An 18,718-nucleotide genomic window follows, 5' to 3' on the forward strand; every position below is an offset into this window, starting at 1 on the left:
CAAAAGAAAACCCCCTAGCCCGCCAAAACCACCAGATGTGCAAGCTAGGGTATCAGCCTCCCTATTCCCATCCCATCTAATACCCCTTGTACCTCTTATCCTCCCCCCTCAACCACCCCTCCACCACCTCCCTTCCCCGCCTCACCATCCCCTCCCTCTCCCTACCCAAAACCTCCAACTCCCCCAGCAACTCCCTCTCCACAAAACCCAAATGCTCCATCTCCACCGCCAAACCCTGGTTGTCCTTTGTCCTATCAAACCTCAACTCCATCTTATTCCTCCTAACCTGCTCCAGCGCCTGCTGCTTCCCCCTAATCCTCTCCTCCATGGCCAAAATTTCCTCCCTCATCCGATACTGCTCAGCACCAAACTGCCCCGTTTGTCTCTCCCGCTCACCGATCGACCTCTCCAGTTCTGGGCCTAGAGATGGGGCTTCCTCGCGGGGTTTGGGCTGGGCCGGGTTCCAGAAGGGGTAGTTTGTTGTGTCGTAGTTGCTTAGGGGTGGAGGGGGGTATTGTTGCCAGCTTGTGAGGGAGATGGGGAAGATTCTGAGAGAGTTGGTCGTGGTGGCGAGTGAAATATCTGTGGCTGTGATCGGGGGATGAGCGCTGGTGTTAGAGCGCCTGCGGGTGCGTGTGCGGGTGGGAGAGTCCATTGTTGTTGATGTTTGATGGTGTGAAGTCTTGTTTGATGTCGAGGGGAAGGTTTTATTGGCGTACGGGAAAGCCAAGGGTACGTTATATGTAGGGACTGGAGCATCTGGGTGGACAGTCTTGCCAGGTGAATGGGACGGGGTCGTGCAAAACTCTTCAATTCAGATGACAATGGATTGGATCGGCGGGTGACCGATAGGTTCTTCGGCGCCATTTCATCCCTAACCGTCAAAAATGGGAAGGCACGAGAGCAAGTCGGAGAGCAGCTTGTTGGTGATATCGTCAGTTGCTCCAGATAAGAGCAAAAGTCTCCATAGCAGCGAGGTCGTAAGAAGCATATAGATATCCGAGATGGACCTGTCCCCTCGATACTCATCGTGACTGTTATTCTTTTACAAAGTGATACCTTCTCTTTCTTCCATGCTAGATAGAAGTCCATCTACTGCTTGAGCTGAAAAGATCAAGTCACCAAAATACACCCATTACCCATCAAACCGCCAAGAAGAATCCGAGTCGACTTCCTAGACTATACAAGTCCATAATCTGTCTGTCAAAAGTCTCAAGCGAAGAAAGTCAGAGTCGATCGCAAAGTCACTCTACCTTCGACGAAGACTCGCCCAAGATCAAGACCAAGACACCATTCGCCAATCTCACCACCAACAACAACAGTCTTTCCGATCATAATTACGTCTGGTCTGAAGGGCATGATCGCTACCCAGCCGGTGGAAAGCAAGGCCCGCCCACTGATCCGGTGTACCACGCTGTCTCAACTTCACCTGAACGATCAGCTCTTAGTCCATCCTCAAAGCCAGCATTCCGACAACATATTCCGACCGTTCCCGTCTCCCGGCCTCGGTCAAGCCCATTCCTTCGGTCAAGCCTGCCATCAACATACCCAATCTGCCAAACGGACCCCAACAACAGGCGGGAGAGACTCGGGGTTTTTTCTTTCTTTTTGGCCTTCCTGATCGTACCCGAGCATATAACTTGAGTAAAGGGTGGGTGTTTGATGCGGGGCTTAAAGCTGAAAAGGGGCAAGTAAACAAAAATCGATGTTGCTGTAACAACATCGAAAACAGGCGTTCTGAGTTTAGCGATATAAAATACATCTCGTCGTAAGGTCAAGCTCTTTTTTATATGTAAATCTGGGTATCGCTCATTTAAATCCTCCTACTACGTCACATTCCAACAGCTCCAAGACGAAATATCTCAAGACGCCACCGGCCCCACCGACACCTTCTCCATCTCCCTCCTCTGCATCTCCATCTCAGCATACATATTAATCTTCTCCCTCCTCTTCCTCTCCGCCTCCAACTCCGCAAACCTCCCCCTGGCACCGTGCTTAATCTTGGTGATCATATCAGCCGCCTTCCCCCTCGTGATATCCCCCGGCTCAAGCGGAACCAGCTTCGACCTCAGCTTATTCAAAAATCTCAGCTGCCCCTCCGACGCCGGCGCCTTCCTCCACGGCATCCTCTGCGAGATATAAAACGGCGCATAAAATTCCGCCACAAACCTATCACACCCATGCACCGCATCCCTAAAATCCATCGTCCTTAATATCTCCCTCGGCGCCGCCCACGGTGACTTCCCATTCGAGAGCGCCCTCATCACATACCCCTTCCACATCGTCTTCCTCTCTCCCTCCTCCTCTCCATCTTTCCCGCGTGGGGGTTCGGCCACCTCCTTCTCCAACCGCATCACATCCCTATCCGTGCTCAAAACGTACTTGTTCGGATTCACCTGCACCCACGCATTCTGACTAATAGCCCTAATATGCTTCTCCCCCGCCGCATCCGAGATCAGGTCAAAAACAGAATCATACTCGGTAAACGCCACCTTGTAGCTCTCTCCCGTCGGACACGCCTTCTTGGCAGCCTTCGACATTCTCTTCTCCCTCCCCTCCGCCGTCTCCTTCTTCTCTCCCCCCTCTCTCGCCAAAGCGAGAAGTTCCCCTCCCGTCTTCTCCGCAACCAACTCATCCGGATCCAGCCCAAACAGCGTCGGCGTGGTGATGATCCCCACGTCCAAACTCGCCACCATGTCAATAACATGACAATTCTCCTTCCCCTCGTGCAGCCTCATCCCCCGTCCGATCATCTGTATCAGCAAATTCCTCGACCTCGTCGGCCTGGCCAACACGACGCAGTCAATATTGGGAATATCCGTCCCCTCGGTAAAAACACCACAGTTAAGCAAGACAGGAAACTCCTTTTTCTTGAACTTCTCCAGCGTTTCCGCCCGCTCCTTGGCCGGGGTGTCGCCGAATACATACCTGGCATCAATCCCGTGATGCCGAAACCGTTCCGTCAAAGCCGCCACATGGCTCAGATCAACGCAAAAGACCAGCGTGGACTGTCTCTTTGGTGGTGCGGCTTTTGCAAACCAGGCTCGAACGACAATGTCGTTTAGCTCGGGGGAGTTGACGGCTCTTGACAACGAGGCGGTTTCGAACTCGCCTGTCCCACCCGCACCCTTGGCTCGGACGCCGGAGAGGTCGGCTCTGGACTCGACGGTGGTAAAGACGACTTCGGAAAGCCACTTGTCCGCAATCATGTCGATGTAATCCTTGTGGTAGACGATCTCGTCGATGGCCGCTCCTAGTTTTAGGCCGTCTGAGCGGGAAAAGGTGGCTGATACGCCGACCAGAGTGGGGGAGTCGGGTTGCTTTTGCCGGAGGTTCATGTGCTCCAAGATTTTGAGATAGCCTGGGGCGACGATGTGGTGTGCTTCATCGACGAGGACAAGTTTGTAGTTTGAGGGGTCGAACTTCAGGAGACGGTCTTTTGACAGGATGGATTGCATGCTGGCGACGGTGATGTCGGCAAAGCCGGTTGCTTGGAGGTTTCCAAGCTCGACTTCGACGGTCTTGTTTGGGTAGGCTGACTGGCAGTGGCGGGCGGCTTGCTCGACTAGTTCTCGCCTGTGGGCGAGGATGAGGGTGCGGGTTGCTTGGGGGTTTGGGGGTGTGACACGGTCGATGAGGTGGGTGAAGATGACTGTTTTGCCGGCGCCGGTGGCGAGGGAGATGCCGAGGCGTTTGTGGCCTTGGGTTATGGAGGTCAGGACTGCTTGGATGCATTCTTCTTGGTAGGCGCGGAGTTGGATGGGGGTTGGTGGTGATTCTTGTGAGAGGCGGATGGTGGTTGTGGTGAAGGGGCGGGAGGGCCAAAGTTGGAAGGAGGTGGTTGGGTCTTTGGGGGATTCTTTGAGACGGAGGGCGGTTTTGATGAGCCGCTTCATGATAGCTATGGTGAGCTAGAGTGAGTGAGTGAGTGAGTAAATCTCATGGACGGTGGGTGTGTAAGTCGTCTTGTCATGAAAAGAGGTCGTTGATGTTTGAGATTGACAGCTGGTGAGGTGAAAGTTGCAGCTGGGGGCTGCTGTGCGGCTGTGTGATTGGTCAGTTTTCTTCAGTGGGCGGACCGCCTGGGATTGCAGTACGCACCTCACTAAACGCTTCGCTGTAACAGCTGCAGCATCACCGATGAGATTTGAGTTTCGACCGAGTTTTCCTCACCAATACATCAACAAACTCATGTTTTCAGGCGACCTGATCGATTTTATCTGTATCAGTGAGTTATCTCTCATACACCACCTATCAAAGGTAATGCTAACATCAATTACAGAATTGATCGAGGAATTAAAGTCACTGCTCATCACTCAAAACGAACGGTCTCCTCAAGTTAACATGGACATCGACGACGGTTCAGACGGCCAAAGTCCCAACACTGGACCACGCTCCCGTCGGATATCTATGCCAATCAGATCTTCGGGGGTAGACCCAGCACATATCGATCCGGAGATTCTAGGTTTCGACTGCGAGCGGGAGGAGCCCGAGCTCAACGAGTCTGATGATGCGGAAGAGCGAGAATATGCCCCGTCAGATGCCTCCTCCGAGTACACTGCCCGGCCTGGTTCGGATGACGAAAATGACATCGATTCACCGCCAGACTACGACCTACCCGCGGAGCAACCACCCCAATCCAATCCAAAAAAACGTTCTCTCAGCACCACCTCCCCCCCCCCTCTCAAACGCCGCAAACCACCACCCCCCTTCCGCCCCGCCTACCTCGACCTCCTGAACGAAGACATCGTCTCCGCCTCGACCAAATTCCTCCCACCACCCCCCTCCTTCCCCCCCCTATCCGACTCCCAACACGGCCTCGCATACTGGACCGAAACCGAAAAGATCCTCCTCTTCGAATCCCTCTCCCGCCTCGGCCCCTCCAACCCCCTCGCCATATCCCAACGCCTCAAAACAAAATCCGAACTCGAAGTCTCAGCCTACATCTCCCTCCTCAAATCTTCGGCCGGTGGTTCAGACCCAATCCCCGTATCCGACATCCCTTCCGCAGTGGAACTCTCCCCAGCCCTCTGCCTAGCCCTCGAAGACGCCTCCGACGCCGTAGCAACAAAACAACTCACCCACGAACGAACCCTCGAATCTAACAAATGGGGCCCAGCACACTGGCTCATCACCCCCCAAAACATCGAAGAAATCGAACGTGATCCCGACCCCAAAATGCTCTTCCACCCCCTCTTTCGTCTGCGGACTTGGCTCAAGCTTTCGGAGCGGGTGTTTATGAACTCGAGGGTGGAAGACTATAACTACCGCACTTTTCTGCCGGAGAAGGGACAAAAACCGGGGATTCGTGCTACTGCGCTTGAGGATTTTTATTCGTTGGTCGTCTCCATCACGCGAAGATTGGTGGCGACGTCTATTTTCATGGCAGAGGAGAGGATAGACCAAAAGAGGAAGAGTGCTTATCCCGAGATTAGCAGGCGGGTTTGGAAAGGGGATGTGAAGGCTGCGCTGCTGGCGGTGAATATGCCTAGTCCTGCCAGGAAGGAAAGGGAGAAGTTTTGGGGAGAGGCTGCGAGGAGACTGAGGTTGAATGTTGTGGACGATAGTGCCCAGGACGGGAAGGTGAGGATGGGGTGGGATCAGGTGGAGGAGGTGTTGGGGGTTCGGACGACGGGTGGTGGTGGCCCCGGTACCGCTGCTTCAGCGCCAGAGGGAGAAGATGATGACGAGGGGTCGGGATATGAGGAAGCCGAGCAATATGAGAATGAGAGCGAGTACTCGTTTGTGATTGATGGCTTGGCTGAGAAGCTGCCTGTGTTGGAGGAGGTGGACGAGGCGGTCAGGTTTAGTGCGTTGGAGTACCCTGATAACAAGCAGGCGAGGAAGACCTTGAGGGACAGGATTAGGAATGAGAAGGAGAGAGAGGGTTACGCGGACAAGCTTGATATGAGCGCGTCGCGGGTGGAGGAGAAGAGGCTGTGGGAGTTGCTGGGCCAGAAGCCGCCTGAGGGGATGGCACCGCTGGAGGAACCGGTGAGGCCGGCGGCCAGTAAAGGAAAAATAAAGACTGTGGCGGAGCTGATTGGGGGGTTTGATAGGGGTTTGAAGACAGAGGGGGAGGTGCCGAGCAATTGGGAGATGGAGTATGTCTTGTTGAAGCAAGCAGAGAGGGAAAAGGAGAAGGCCGGGCGGGAGAGGTTGAGGGAGCTGAACAAGCAAGGGGATGATGATGAATGATGTTGTGGGTCATCTTTCCACCACCTTGACTGGCAGCATCAATCCATTTCAGAGTCTCAACCACAGAACTTGTGAACCTATGTGTTTGACAGGCAGCATCAGCCCATTCAAGAGTCTCCTACAAAACCTGTGCCTTTACCTCTTAATCACTCCCCACCCCCAAAAACCTCATCAATCCTCCTCTTCCTATCCCAAACAACCTTATCATCACTCTTCCTCCTGAAATACAGAATCCGATGCTGCGGAATAAACTCCTCATCCGTCTGCTCAGTCTTCCAGTCATCGAGTTCCTTCTCCTGCGCTCCCAAGAACCGATCCTCATACCCCACCACAAAATCCCCCGACTCCATCCCCGGATCCCACCTCAACCGGTTCATCACATCAATCGCGCTCCTCAGCTTCCCCTCTCTCGTCACAATAACATACTCCTTCTTCTTTCCCTTCTTCTTCCTCCCCTTCTTCTCAACCTCATAATCCTCCTCGCCGTCATCCCCCGCCTCTTCCAATTCCTCCTCACCATCCTCCTCCTCTTCCGTCTCCTCCTCCCCGGCGTTCCCCTCCCCCCACTCCCTCACATCCAACACCAACTCCGGAAGCGAGGTCTGGTTAACCAGAGAGGCAGACATCCACCGATTCTGCGGATTAAAATACTTCTCATCCCCCCTGATCTGCCCCTCAAACCTCGGCAGCACACCCCGCAACTGCCCCAGCGCGTTCAGCAGCTCGCTCTTCCCCAAGCCCTCCGACGCCTTGTCCAGTCCGATGAGATAACACCCCCTGTACGACCCGCCATCCTCTGTCAGATCAGCCGCCTCGACATACCTCGCTGGCCAGATCCTCGCGTGGAGGGAGGGACACTTCCTTCCTATGTCTACCAGTAAAAGCGCACAGCGGGACTCGAACCACCCGAGAAAAGAGGCTCCTTTTGTGGGTGACAAGCCCCAGTAGGAGAGATCGAGCTTGATATAGGTTTTGAACTGTGTTAAAAACGTTGTTGCGGGAGCCGAGAGAAAGGATGACCAGGATGGGGAGGTAGAAAGGGCGGAAGCGGCAAGGGAAAATTCCCTTTGGAGAGTCAGGACGGAGGGGAGGGTGGCGGCGGAGGCGGTGTTAAGGCCGGGAGGGAAGTACCCCATGATGGCGAGGGGTTCGCGGTAGGAGCGTGTGTATTGCGGTACTGAGGTGTGAAAGCTTGGGTCGAAGACTAGATTGGTGGCAAAGTCAAAGGCGGAGTAATGGGTGAAGAAAGAGGTGATCAAATCCTCGACGGAAGGTTTGGATTTGGCAAGAAGCTTCTGCACGCGAACGAGGAGGATGGCGACTTGGATTCCCGATAGGTACCCAAAGCGGGCGGAGTAGACCCCACGGGATCTAGCCCAGGTTTTGATGAAGCGGTGGGCTAGGCGGAAAGAGACAAGATCAGGGATGGAACGGCGGAGGTAATCAATGTCGCGGATGGCTTTGAGCTTGTTGAGGGTCTGCGGGGCGAGGGACCAGACGGGATCTTTGGCTGGGAGCCGGAGGACGTTGGGCCACTGTTGAGCAACGGAGGCGGCCGGGCAGTATTGGAGGTCCATTCTGACGCCTTGGACTTCGAGCTCGAGCATGGTGCCTGTGTTGGCTTTGACTCGGCGGAGAATGCGGACACCCTGGGTGGCGGCTTTGCGGAGGCATGAGGAGGCAACGGAGAAGAAGGTGTTGGAGCTGAAGGGGCCGATGCAGCAGACGTCGATGTCGGATGAGGTTGTCCATACTCCGAGAGCGTATGAGCCCACGGGAACGACGACTACAGAAGATTGGAGTCTGGCGGCAGCGGGGGTCTTGGTGGTGGCGTCGAGAAGGAGAGTTTTGAGCAGCTCAAAGGCCTCTCTTCTCTGGGCAGCTTCTTCCTCGCCGGGGGTGACATTCAGCTCGGAGAGACAAGCCTTGATACCGCCAACCCCCGAGAGTGCCTTTGGCGCCTTCTCAAGATGAGCAGGCACAACAAGCGGGTTTTCTGGCTCCTGTTCTTGTTCCATTTCCTCTTTCTCGTCATCTCCAAGCCCTCCAATGCTGAGCACAGCCCGGATCCCCCAGTGGTCACTGGCGAAGGACTCCTCGACAGCATCTCCAACATGGCCCTTTTCCTGACCAAACATGTTGAACTCCTTCACATCGAGAAAATCCTCGCCGCGAACAAGAATCCGGTCATATCGCTGTGGCCAGATATTTCCACCACTCAAAGTCACCGCAACACCATTGACAGGCGGATCCCATGTCGCACCACCATCCTTGTCCTCAGCAGTAACCTCCCAGGCATCCACCAAGCCGGCGTCCTTGAAAATAGTGTCCAATCCTTTCCACTGCTCAACCGTAAGGTCCGAAACATTCTTCTTCTCCAGCGCCTCCTGAATGGCCTCTTTCGAAGTAGCAATATTCCAATCCCCAGCCAGCACCCAAGGACACCCCCCATAATTCTCCTCCAAATACCCAATCAACCTCTTGATATCCCCCTTCCTCGATGCCACCGCCCCATCAGTAAGTCCATGACTGAGATGAACCACCGCCAGCACAACCGGCTTGAACTCATCCCCCTGCCACTTTCCCACATGTCGAAACCTAGCCACCAAAGCACCCTTGTGCTTCCTCTGGAAAGAAACAGATTCCCAGTCAAAGGCGACCTTGCTCAAGACAACCATATTGAGAAAATTCGGCAGCGGCCCCATACCCGGCTGATCAGGCGGTCCGTGAGAGCAATACGGATACCGATCCGAGACTCTCTCGTCACTGAGCAGAAACGACAGGAACCCATCCGTGACTTCCTGCAAGACTAGCGCGTCCGCGTCGGCCTTGTCGTCGAGAATGTTGTTCACAAGGAGGGGATACCGGTCCTCTTTTTGTGGGTACTCAAACTCAGCGAGAACGTTATAACTCGCCACCGTCAACGTCTTTCTCCCTTGCCCTTCATCGCTGTCATCTCGATCATAGTCCCCCTCCTGAGCAACCCCCCAAATCCGCATCTCCTCATCCCAGTACACCGTCCTCCCGCTCATCAGCTCATCTCTATAACCCTTCTCTTCCCCCGTCTCTCCCAAAAACCCCTGATCGAACCCCCTCGTCTCTTCCAAAACCGTCACCTTCCCATCATGCACCCCCACCGTCCCCCAAAGTCTCATCTTCCCATTTTCCCTCCTCAAAATCACCAGTTCTTCCACTCTGAAATAACACCCCGACATCAGACCCAACTTTCCCATCAAATTTTCCCACTCCTTCCCCCCTACCTCGCCCGCAGCCTGCCCCATGGTCAAATGCATCTTAAAGGGTCGATCATTCTTCCCCTCTACCCCCCGTTTCTTAAATCCACTGACAAGATCATGAACAAGGTCTCTGAGCTGTTCACGCTGGTCTTGGTAGGGGGAAGTGAGGAAACAGACACTTTCGTTGCGGCGGGGAAAGTGTCCTGGCTGAGTGAGTGCAATCGTAAATGGGTCAGGGGTTGTTTTCCGGGTGGAGAGGATTGAGGAAATGATGTGAGAAGCGGCGGGGAGGGAGGAAGGGGGGCAGAAGGGGTAAATGAGGTTGACGTGGGGTGGCCATTTGTGGGAGGCAGCGTCGTAGAGGGAGCGGATGCGGTTAAGGGTTGGCCATTGGGACTCGTAGGGGAGGATGGCGAGGGCTGTGTCGTATGAGTTGAATGAGGAGTCGAATGAGGGTTCGTCGGTCGCCATGGCTGTTGTTGGCGACTAAAACTTGATAGAGATTTATCGAGGTTGTAAAAGGGGGGTATAAGTGGTGTGAAAGTGAAGCTATTCGCAGTTGTGAACTGTGTCGTGTCGATCGTGAAATAGATCAGTGATGTCGCCCTGTTACACTGCGATGAAATAAAGCGATATCGAATCTGATAGCAACTCCAACAGGAACCCAGATCCAAGGACCGCTCAGTCTTATACATGACCTCACATCTCACCATACCCAACGACGCATTCCCACAGCATCAATGACTGCTTCCCCGCATTGGCGGCGCCCAGCTCGCCAATTCCCACCGCTTAAGCCGCTTTTGGGGTCCATCGGAGCCCGCTAACGCAGGTACGACCACTAAAGAGACCCTGGAATGACTCCGGTGAGTCACTGGCCGGTGTTTACTTGGTAGAACGGCATACTTCTTGCAGGTCGCGAGAAGGAATGAGGTTTGCTGTGCGAAAATGCCTTGCCGTGATGAATTGCAGAAGACGGTCTACTCGATTCGGTGATATGTGCAAGTGATAGACCTATACTCGCTTCTTCTGAAAATGAAAAAGACAATGGTTGAAATTGGCACCGAGTCTGGAAGTCATCGTGGCGCAGCACCTCTGCTGGACAGCTCCAAGCCCGCGATGTCAGGTATTGAGAGGCTGATGGTCGAACCGGCTGTGCGGTTGGTGTCGCTACCAATAAGCAATCCGCATTCTGATGAAAAAGGAAGGATGGTGTTGAAGAGAGAGGCCGCCGGTTTTTGGGGTGGAAGAGTGTATTGGGTGGGGTTGTTCTCGAAAAAGTGTTAGTGCATTGCTGCAAACAGTTGCGGGAACACTAACATTTTGTGGAGCACATCAACCTCCAGGGTCTAGTGGCTTGCTTCCCGAACACTAACTTCCTCTCAACCTCACTCACCACCTAAAACTCACTTGAATCTGGCTCTTTGGGTGTGAGGTGTAAAATGCATATCGTATCTGCGGCGCTCGAAATGCCGCCTATCATGATCGAGCAGCATCTCATTGGAGTGGCTGCCTGTCTGCCAGCCCAATGACAGCGATATGTTGTTGTTCGAGTTCATCAGCCGCAGTTTCTCTTGAATATGGTGGGCATCTTCAACGGTTCATGTTGGCCCCTTCTACCTGATATCCAGCCTTATATTTGAAGCCATTCTCATGTTCGCGAAGTGAAGCAAATGTCGAAAGTGTCTTAAACCACCATCAACCTCACCCTCCCATGTCTTCTTGATCCAGGGGTAATCCTCCCTCAAAATGACACCCGAAAGAGTCAACATCCCCCGAGCCTTCAACTGGATCCTCCCAGTCCAAGTCTTGCTAGCCGCAGTAGCCATCTACTCCTCCACCTATGTCTTCAACCTAGCCACAACCCCAACAATCCTCACCATCATCGCCGTAAGTAGGTTCCCTCCTCATATCCCCAATATATCACTCACTAACCCCCCCAGACCAGCATCCACCTCCTCCTAGCCCTCTCCCTCTGCCTCACTCATTCCATCCCAACCCGAAACACCCACCAAATATTCACCACCCCCATCCTCCTCCTCCTCCTCGGCACCGGCCTCTGGGCCGCCAGCCTCTGCTACCACGCCAAACAAGTCGACCTCCTCCTCACCTACCCACTCCTCTCCCAAACCACCACCCAACCCCTCACCCCAACCTGGTCCAAAATCGGCCTCGCAACCACCGCCCTAAACCTCTTTCTCGATCTCGCCCTCCTCCTCCTACTCACCCTCTCCATCATCATCAACCAAAACCCATCACCACCACCACCACCCTTACCAACAACCATCAGTTACCCCCAACAACAGTCCCACTACACCACCCACCACCAGTTCACCACACCAACCTCCCCTATCCCTCCCGTCCCCCCTATCCCAAGCACCTACTACTCCCCCACCATCCCCGAATCACGCATTTAAAGATAGCTACCATTCCTTTCAAGAAAATAAGTACTCCTCTCAAAATGATATACACGCCTTTCAACATAGCCAACACCCCCTTATGCCTAAAGATAATCAGCACCCCTTCACAACCCACCAACCCATCCAATACCTCTAAAACAAAACCATATAAATCACACAAATACGCATCATACACATCATACGCATACACACCACCATCAACCAAGTAAGGGCTGGTAAAACACAAACTACACGCTTCATCCACACCCCTACTAACTACATCGCTACATCATCTACATTCCTCGCACTAATTCCCCCCAACAACTTGACCCCCTGATCAACACAAACCAACCAGTATGATTTCATACCTCCCCCATGTTACAGAAAGAAAGAAAAAATCGCTGAGTTGAAACAAGACTGCCGAGCAAAAGTGTCGTCTGTTGTTGTGTAATGCCCTCCTTTTCGAATCAGACATGCCTCATTCATGATTCGATTTGCCATTCACGTCCGTATCCTCTCCAGCACTGGATCCTGTACCTGTTTAAGAACTTGCTCCAGAACTTGCTCCAGAACTTGCTCCCCCATTTACTCCATCACTTCCTCCCCCATTTGCTCCAGCACCAGCTCTTGGAGCCAGCGTATCTTCACGCGTCCCGAACGTCACGAACGTCGACGAGCTGGCCCAAGACACCGGCCGCCGCAGTGGGGGCAAAGACACCGGCCGCCGTGCTACTGCCTCCACAGCATTTCTTAGATATCGTACAATTCGCCAATCCTCCTCCGTCATCTCGCCTCTGCTACGCCCAACAGAGCGAGGCGGGGCCCCGGGCGTCTGGGACCTCATTGAGCTGGGCAACACCTTCGGCTGCACTGGTGTTGTTCCCGCACCCGCTCCAGTATTTGCTCCAGAACCGGATCCCGCACCCCCTCCAGCACCAGATCCCGCACCCCCTCCAGAACTGGATCTCTAACCCCCTCCAGAACCAGATCCCTCACCCCCTCCAGAACCAGATCCCTCACCCCCTCCAGTACCAGATCCATCACCCCCTCCAGCACTAGATCCCGCATCCACCTCGGAACCCGAAGCCACACCAGCTCCCGCACCAGTTCCCTCGCCTCTGGTACGCCTGATATAGCGAGGCGGGGCCCCAGGCGCCCGGGACCTCAATACCCTGGGCAAAACTTCCGGCTGCACTGGTTTTTTTGCACTCGCTCCAGCATTTGCTACAGAACTGGATCCCACACCCGCTCCAGCACCCCCGCCAGAACCCGAAGCCACATCAGCTCTCGCAATACCGCTTGGAACTAGCGTACCGTCACGCGTCCGGAACATCATGTTGCTAGACAAAACTTCCATTGGTGTTATTTCCGCACCCGCTTTAGCACTTGCTCCAGAACTGGATCCCTCACCCCCTCCAGCACTGGATCCCTCACCGGCTCCCGCACCAGCTAGCGTACCGTCACACCTCCGGAACCTCGTCGAACTGGGCCAAACCCACGGCCGCAGTGGATCAGAACAAGCTCTTCGAGCCAGCAAATCTCGCGGATCCTCCTCCGCCAGCTCGCCAGTCCTGATATTGATATAATGAAGCACGTTCTCGGGCATTTGAACCGCCACCCAACCGGGCAACTCGTCCGGCTGCAGCGGTGGTCTCGCAGCCGCTCCCGGAGCTAGCTAATCTCGCGGATCCTCCACCGTCACCTCGCCCGTGCCGGTGTTGATATATTTAGGCACATTTCCAGCCGTCCATATCTTCACCCAACCGGGGCAATGGTCCGGTATCATCTGTAATGCCTCCACAAAACGTGCTGGAGCCCGCCAAGCAGCTCGCGGGTCCTCCGGCGTCTCCTCGCCGTCTGTGCTGGTGTTGACATTGCGAGGCGCGTTTCCAACCCTCTTCAAACTCAGCAAATTGCGCAAATCCTCCGGCGGCACTGGTGGTGTTCCCCTACCCCCCTCTCTTTCCAGCGGATCCTCCCACGACCTCTCGCCTGTGATCTTGTTGATGTAGTAAGGAATGTGGTCACGCGTCCGCAACTTCACCCAACCGTGGCAATGTTCCGGCGTCAGTATTTCTCCCCCAGCACCTCTTGGAATGCGATCACCTCGCGGGTCCAGCCGCGTCCTTCTGGGTGCGCTTCTGGAGAAGTCGGCATAATAATGTCTGCCGGCAGAGTCGCAAAATACGTCCCAGTCAGGGGGGAAATCACAACGTCCCGGATGCCGCCACACGTTCTCGAGCTGTTCCTGTGTTCCTCGCGGATCAACATCGGTCTCCTTCCCGGTCTTGAGGTTGATAAAAACTTTGCCGTTGTCCTTCCGTCTACATATCCACTCAGGGGGGAGCGGGACTTCTCGTAATTCTTCGTCCTCCTCAAAAGAATCTTCCTCAGAAGGATTATCGTTTTGAGCACGCTGAGCAGCTGTTGTAGACGACTCGCCTCGCTGGGGGCCTCCCGGAACACGCTGAGCAGCTGTTGTAGATGACTCCCCTCGCTGGGTGCCTTCTCCTATGTCGTAACGGATTCGTTTGCGTAGTGCCTTTGGGTCTCGTGCACGTATTCCTCTGATTTCTGTATTTGGGTCTCGTAGGCGTATTCTTCTGACATCTGCCTTTGGGACGTCTTCTGCCTTTGGGACGACTTCTGCCTTTGAGACGACTTCTGCCTTTGAGACGACTTCTGCCTTTGGGACGACTTCTGCCTCTGGGATGACTTCTGCCTTCTGGGCGACTTCTGCCTTTTGGGCGACTTCTGCCTTTTGGGCGACTTCTGCCTTTTGGGCGACTTCTGCCTCTGGGACGGTTTCTGCCTCTGGGTCGACTTCTGCCTCTGGGTCGACTTCTGCCTCTGGGTCGACTTCTGCCTCTGGGTCGACTTCTGCCTCTGGGTCGACTTCTTTGTCTTTCCCTTTCAGTGCTCGTTTACCCTCTGGCGTGAGCTTGTCCAGCTCCGTCTCCTCGACTCCTCCGCTTTCCGCCTTTGGGGTTGCTGGCTCGGGTGGTGCTGGTAGAGCGCAGCAGCACATATAACGCCCGAAAGACCTCTAGCCACATTCCAGCTCATCACGTCTCGCAGCCTCCCAGAAACGGACGCAGGATATAAGAAATAGCAAAAAACCCAAGCCACCCAGGATGGAGGATACCACCGTTGTGACCACGAGCGTTGTGTTCGGGTCCCTTTTGTCAACGGGTGCCATGGTGGTGATGCTGAATGGTGTCTGCGTGTTGATGTCGGTAAATCTACTGGTAACGAACGAACAATCGCGGGCTGACTGATGATACTGGCGATAGACTGATGACACTGGTGATGGGAGAGGGAGAGGGAGAGGGGAAGAGGGAAAAACCCAGATGTCGTTGAACCATAAGACCACTGGAAGGCAGGTTCCTTCCCCGAAACTTGGTCGGGGCAGGGGCCCGTCAACTGCCCCGAGAGTGAGCCCGAAAGGGAAGAAACCTAGGCTCTCGCAACGAAAAGTTCCCATAGAATTGGAAGGATCATGGTGAAAAAGCCCCCGCGCAGGAAAGTGCCCTCGAACACCAGAAAGAAACATCAGTCACAAACTCGGGCACCCTCCCCACAAAATAATTGGGACAGCAAAAGTAGGTTTGACCTATGCCATATTCGTGTCAATCATTTGTGATGAGAGAGTGCTCAGGGTATCCATTCATCAATCTCGGCTCGTATCAAAAGTCTCCCCGTTCAGTAAGACGACATTGCCATCTCGCTGCCTTGGCGCTGCTGTTGTTGCTGCTGCTCCCACGTCTTCCTGCACACCTCCTTCATGAGCCTCTTGGGGGCCATGCGCCCAGTCATCAGCTCAAAGGCCTCGATGGCCATTTCCGCGACCACCTCCAACCCGTCGACGACCACCCATGATGGCGACATGTGGTCTCTGACAGCATGCATCTGGGCTACCAATGGAGTTACCAGAGGCTCGTAGGCCAACTAGAGCAGAAAAGTCAGCAAAATACCTAGATATCACAAAAGCTGGCTCATCTGATGCTTACCTCGACCACGACGCCACCAGTCGGACTCCTAAGCCAGTCCAGAGGCATCTCAAAATCAGCAGGCGCGGACCCATTCGCGCTGGTAGCTGGAACACAGGAGATCACCATCGTGGGAGGTTGGTAGGCCCGAGGCCATGGCTCTGACAGCGATGGAAGGACTCGGCAGATCTCATGTGACCCTCCTTTTGTGCCCACAATTCCCTGTGTTGCCGCCCAGTCGTTGAAGTGCTGTGCAACTTGGTTGGCATTTGGTGCTGTTCGGTTGTAGATAAAGATATTACGGCATCCCAGCTGAATCAGCGCATAGATGGCAGCTCTGGCCATGCCACCGGCGCCAACAACTAACCCGGTAGTTTTAGATGGCTGGACAAAATTCCGTGGACTGATAGCCCTCCGAAGGCATGTCAGAATGGAGCTCCAGTCGGTATTATCACCAAAGAACTCGCGTGCAGGCCCGGCCTTGTTTCGAGAGTTGGCATGGTCGAGAATGGCGCTCGTCTTTCCCCTGAGTGGAAGCAGTACGTTGACTGCTCCTATCGCGGTGGCATGGTGGCTCTTGACTTTGAGATGGGGCATGATGGCAACCTTGAAAGGGGCTGTCAAGCTGGCCCCCCCAAAAGAGTCTGATAGGCAGATCTGGTTCAGCCTGTCGATCGTAGAGCACGTTACATCCTGGAAAGTGTGTGGCATCCCGCAGAAGTCGTAGGCCGCACTATGCATGGCCGGTGATAGCGAATATGATACGTGGGAGCCGAGCACGTAAAACTGCAGCGGATCCAGAAGAAACTGCCGGAAAAGCAACTCATACGAGTGATAGTAGGTAGAGACCGTGGCAAGGTGGTCTCGCTCATTCTCCATATCTGGATGCTTCACGGGATTCAAAATCCTGCTTTGCAGTGGTGTCCGAACGCCGAGGACGGAAAAGTCGTAGGCCACAAGTGGTGGCTTTGGGTCTGGTACTTCTTGCTGTAGCCTCTTCTTGAAGCCTTCCAGAAGCTCAGCCGGGCTGTCATTTGTGCAGAAGCGGACCATCCGCACCACCTCGCACCCTAGCCCCTGAGCCCTCTTGTAGTTTTCCATCTGTCTGTCGTCCTGCCAAGCAAGGGCCCCAAAGCCCATGTACCAGAAGTTCCCAATGATCTTTGACCTTCCTCTGTGCCGTAGTACCCGGTTCACAAACTCGTCATGGCGCTGGAGATCTAGGCTGATATAGTCAACGCCGAGACGGAGGCCCAGCTCCAACAAGTCAGCATCCATGGCGTCTTTTTCTTCCGGCGTTCTTCGTCTTTCCCCTCGTGGGTTTTCTTCCACATGGTAGATGATTGGAATGCCGAGTTTTCTCCTTATCAAGGCGATTTGTCTCGCAATAACGTTCATCAGATCGTCTGGCCAGTGATCGATGATGAACTCGACGCAATCTCCTCTCGCCTCAAAATCCTCCCATTCCAGATCCATGTCCATCAAATAGGATAGTCTGAGTCGCAACGCGTAGGAATATGACCGGAATTCCGGTGGCACTGAGCTCACAGAAAATGGGCTCTCCAACCAGGCCTTGGTGGCGCCCCTCCCTGTGACGATGTCGAGAAATCTGGTAAAATCTTCCCTGGCACTTAAAAGCTTCGATGGCCCAGACTGTCGGCCATTCAGTGGTGTGCTGGCCCCCGAGCTCGTGCCCGAAATGTGACCCCCAGATTTGTTTGGGGGATCGTAGAGGTTGTAGTACTCAAAATTGGAGCAGCTTCTATGCCGCTCGTCGGCTTTCAGGAGCTGTTGAAGGTCGGCAGCGTCCAAATGTCGGGCAATTTGCTCCTTTTCGCGGTGAATGTAGACGACTGGGTTGGTGCTGGAGTACTGTCTTAGTGCGTCCTGTGCCTCTCCCGTAAGGCTGCTCATGCCACATTCGATGATACACCCGGTCCTGTTGCTGTCCAACATTCGTTTGAACACCTCGATATCCTGCCTGGCAAAGGCCTCCCTGCCATGTCGGGCGAGATACTCCCCACGTGATAATCCCGTGGTTTTCTCAAAGTAGTGCTCCTCTGTGACCAGTCGTCGGCGTAGGTGAAGGGCTCCCATGAATCCCAAGGTCCGCTTCCCTGCCCCGCGGCATCCGACGAGGACAATGGATGAGTTTGCCTCGAAGGCCCGTTCATTCTTTGGTGGAGCCATGGTGTTGTCCGTGGCGTCGACACGGCTGTTGAAATGGTCCTCAGCTCGGTGGTCTCTTGTGGTATCGATATGGCACCGTGAGCTGGACCATTGGTGCGTGATCAGGGACGGGATGAAAAGTCGAGACGGGGCTTGTGATGCTAGTATCTTGATTTGTGAGACTGAATATAATGAGTGAGGGCATCTACCTATCAGATAATCAGACACAATTCAGGCCGCAGATGAAGGCCCGACTCCCAGTCGCCATCTTGGACCGTCGAAATGTCGGCAAATCGGTCGGGACTGGCAGGCGGGAAAATGTAGACCCTGCATTGGCCCGGGCAGTGAAGCCACCCCCGCAACGATGCTGCGACAGCGGGACTCGGGTGCCGGGTCGTCGGTGTTTAGTGGGTCACTGCCCCAGCAATGCCCCAGGAAAGGCGCCAGCGTTTGCGGGGAACATGGCAGTGGCTACGGGAGATGCAAAGCACAAATTCAGTTTGAAATAATGAAGCACATATGTCCAATGGGAGATCATGGAACAGATGCAACATATGAATGCTACGAATGGCAGCTGTCATGATACCTCTCGGCCGAGATGGCAAGAAACCTCCACTGGGAACCATGAAGAAGGAGGGTGCAGCAGGCTTAGGTTGAAGGCCATCCATCACCTGCCCTGGCATATCGGGCCCTGCCGGAGGTTAAACTCCACTCGAGGTTCACGTCTTGT

General features: G+C 54.4%; 6 protein-coding genes across 6 annotated transcripts; 2 read left to right on the forward strand and 4 right to left on the reverse strand.

Moving 5' to 3' along the window:
* Positions 1-1,615: 1,615 nt before the first annotated feature.
* QC764_304560 (uncharacterized protein) lies at positions 1,616-9,656 on the forward strand. Its single transcript, XM_062945572.1, has 3 exons — positions 1,616-3,956; positions 4,127-4,228; positions 4,283-9,656. Exons 2-3 carry the CDS (start codon positions 4,141-4,143, stop codon positions 6,196-6,198), a joined length of 2,004 nt encoding a protein of 667 aa, XP_062801568.1. The 5' UTR covers positions 1,616-3,956; positions 4,127-4,140; the 3' UTR covers positions 6,199-9,656.
* irc3 (putative ATP-dependent helicase IRC3) lies at positions 1,863-3,896 on the reverse strand (the record flags this gene model as incomplete). The annotated part of the gene is made up of 1 exon (XM_062945571.1): positions 1,863-3,896. The coding sequence occupies one exon, from the start codon at positions 3,894-3,896 to the stop codon at positions 1,863-1,865; it is 2,034 nt and encodes a 677-aa protein (XP_062801569.1).
* On the reverse strand, positions 6,345-9,905 carry QC764_304570 (uncharacterized protein; the record flags this gene model as incomplete). Its single annotated transcript, XM_062945573.1, has 1 exon — positions 6,345-9,905. One exon carries the CDS (start codon positions 9,903-9,905, stop codon positions 6,345-6,347), a length of 3,561 nt encoding a protein of 1,186 aa, XP_062801570.1.
* A 919-nt stretch (positions 9,906-10,824) lies between these two features.
* QC764_0051730 (uncharacterized protein) lies at positions 10,825-12,035 on the forward strand. Its single transcript, XM_062940420.1, has 3 exons — positions 10,825-11,014; positions 11,097-11,321; positions 11,375-12,035. Exons 2-3 carry the CDS (start codon positions 11,181-11,183, stop codon positions 11,846-11,848), a joined length of 615 nt encoding a protein of 204 aa, XP_062801571.1. The 5' UTR covers positions 10,825-11,014; positions 11,097-11,180; the 3' UTR covers positions 11,849-12,035.
* Positions 12,036-12,670: 635 nt separating this feature from the next.
* Positions 12,671-14,858, reverse strand: QC764_304575 (uncharacterized protein; the record flags this gene model as incomplete). Its single annotated transcript, XM_062945574.1, has 5 exons — positions 12,671-12,957; positions 13,076-13,469; positions 13,533-14,284; positions 14,336-14,552; positions 14,589-14,858. The coding sequence occupies 5 exons, from the start codon at positions 14,856-14,858 to the stop codon at positions 12,671-12,673; spliced, it is 1,920 nt and encodes a 639-aa protein (XP_062801572.1).
* Positions 14,859-15,445: 587 nt separating this feature from the next.
* Positions 15,446-18,300, reverse strand: QC764_304580 (uncharacterized protein). The gene is made up of 2 exons (XM_062945575.1): positions 15,841-18,300; positions 15,446-15,778 (listed from the first exon to the last, which is right to left on the reverse strand). The coding sequence occupies exons 1-2, from the start codon at positions 18,007-18,009 to the stop codon at positions 15,533-15,535; spliced, it is 2,415 nt and encodes an 804-aa protein (XP_062801573.1). The 5' UTR covers positions 18,010-18,300; the 3' UTR covers positions 15,446-15,532.
* Positions 18,301-18,718: the final 418 nt, after the last annotated feature.

The sequence above is a fragment of the Podospora pseudoanserina genome, chromosome 3 (assembly GCF_035222485.1).
Source record: "Podospora pseudoanserina strain CBS 124.78 chromosome 3, whole genome shotgun sequence".
In the NCBI taxonomy this organism is placed as follows: Eukaryota; Fungi; Ascomycota; class Sordariomycetes; order Sordariales; family Podosporaceae; genus Podospora; species Podospora pseudoanserina.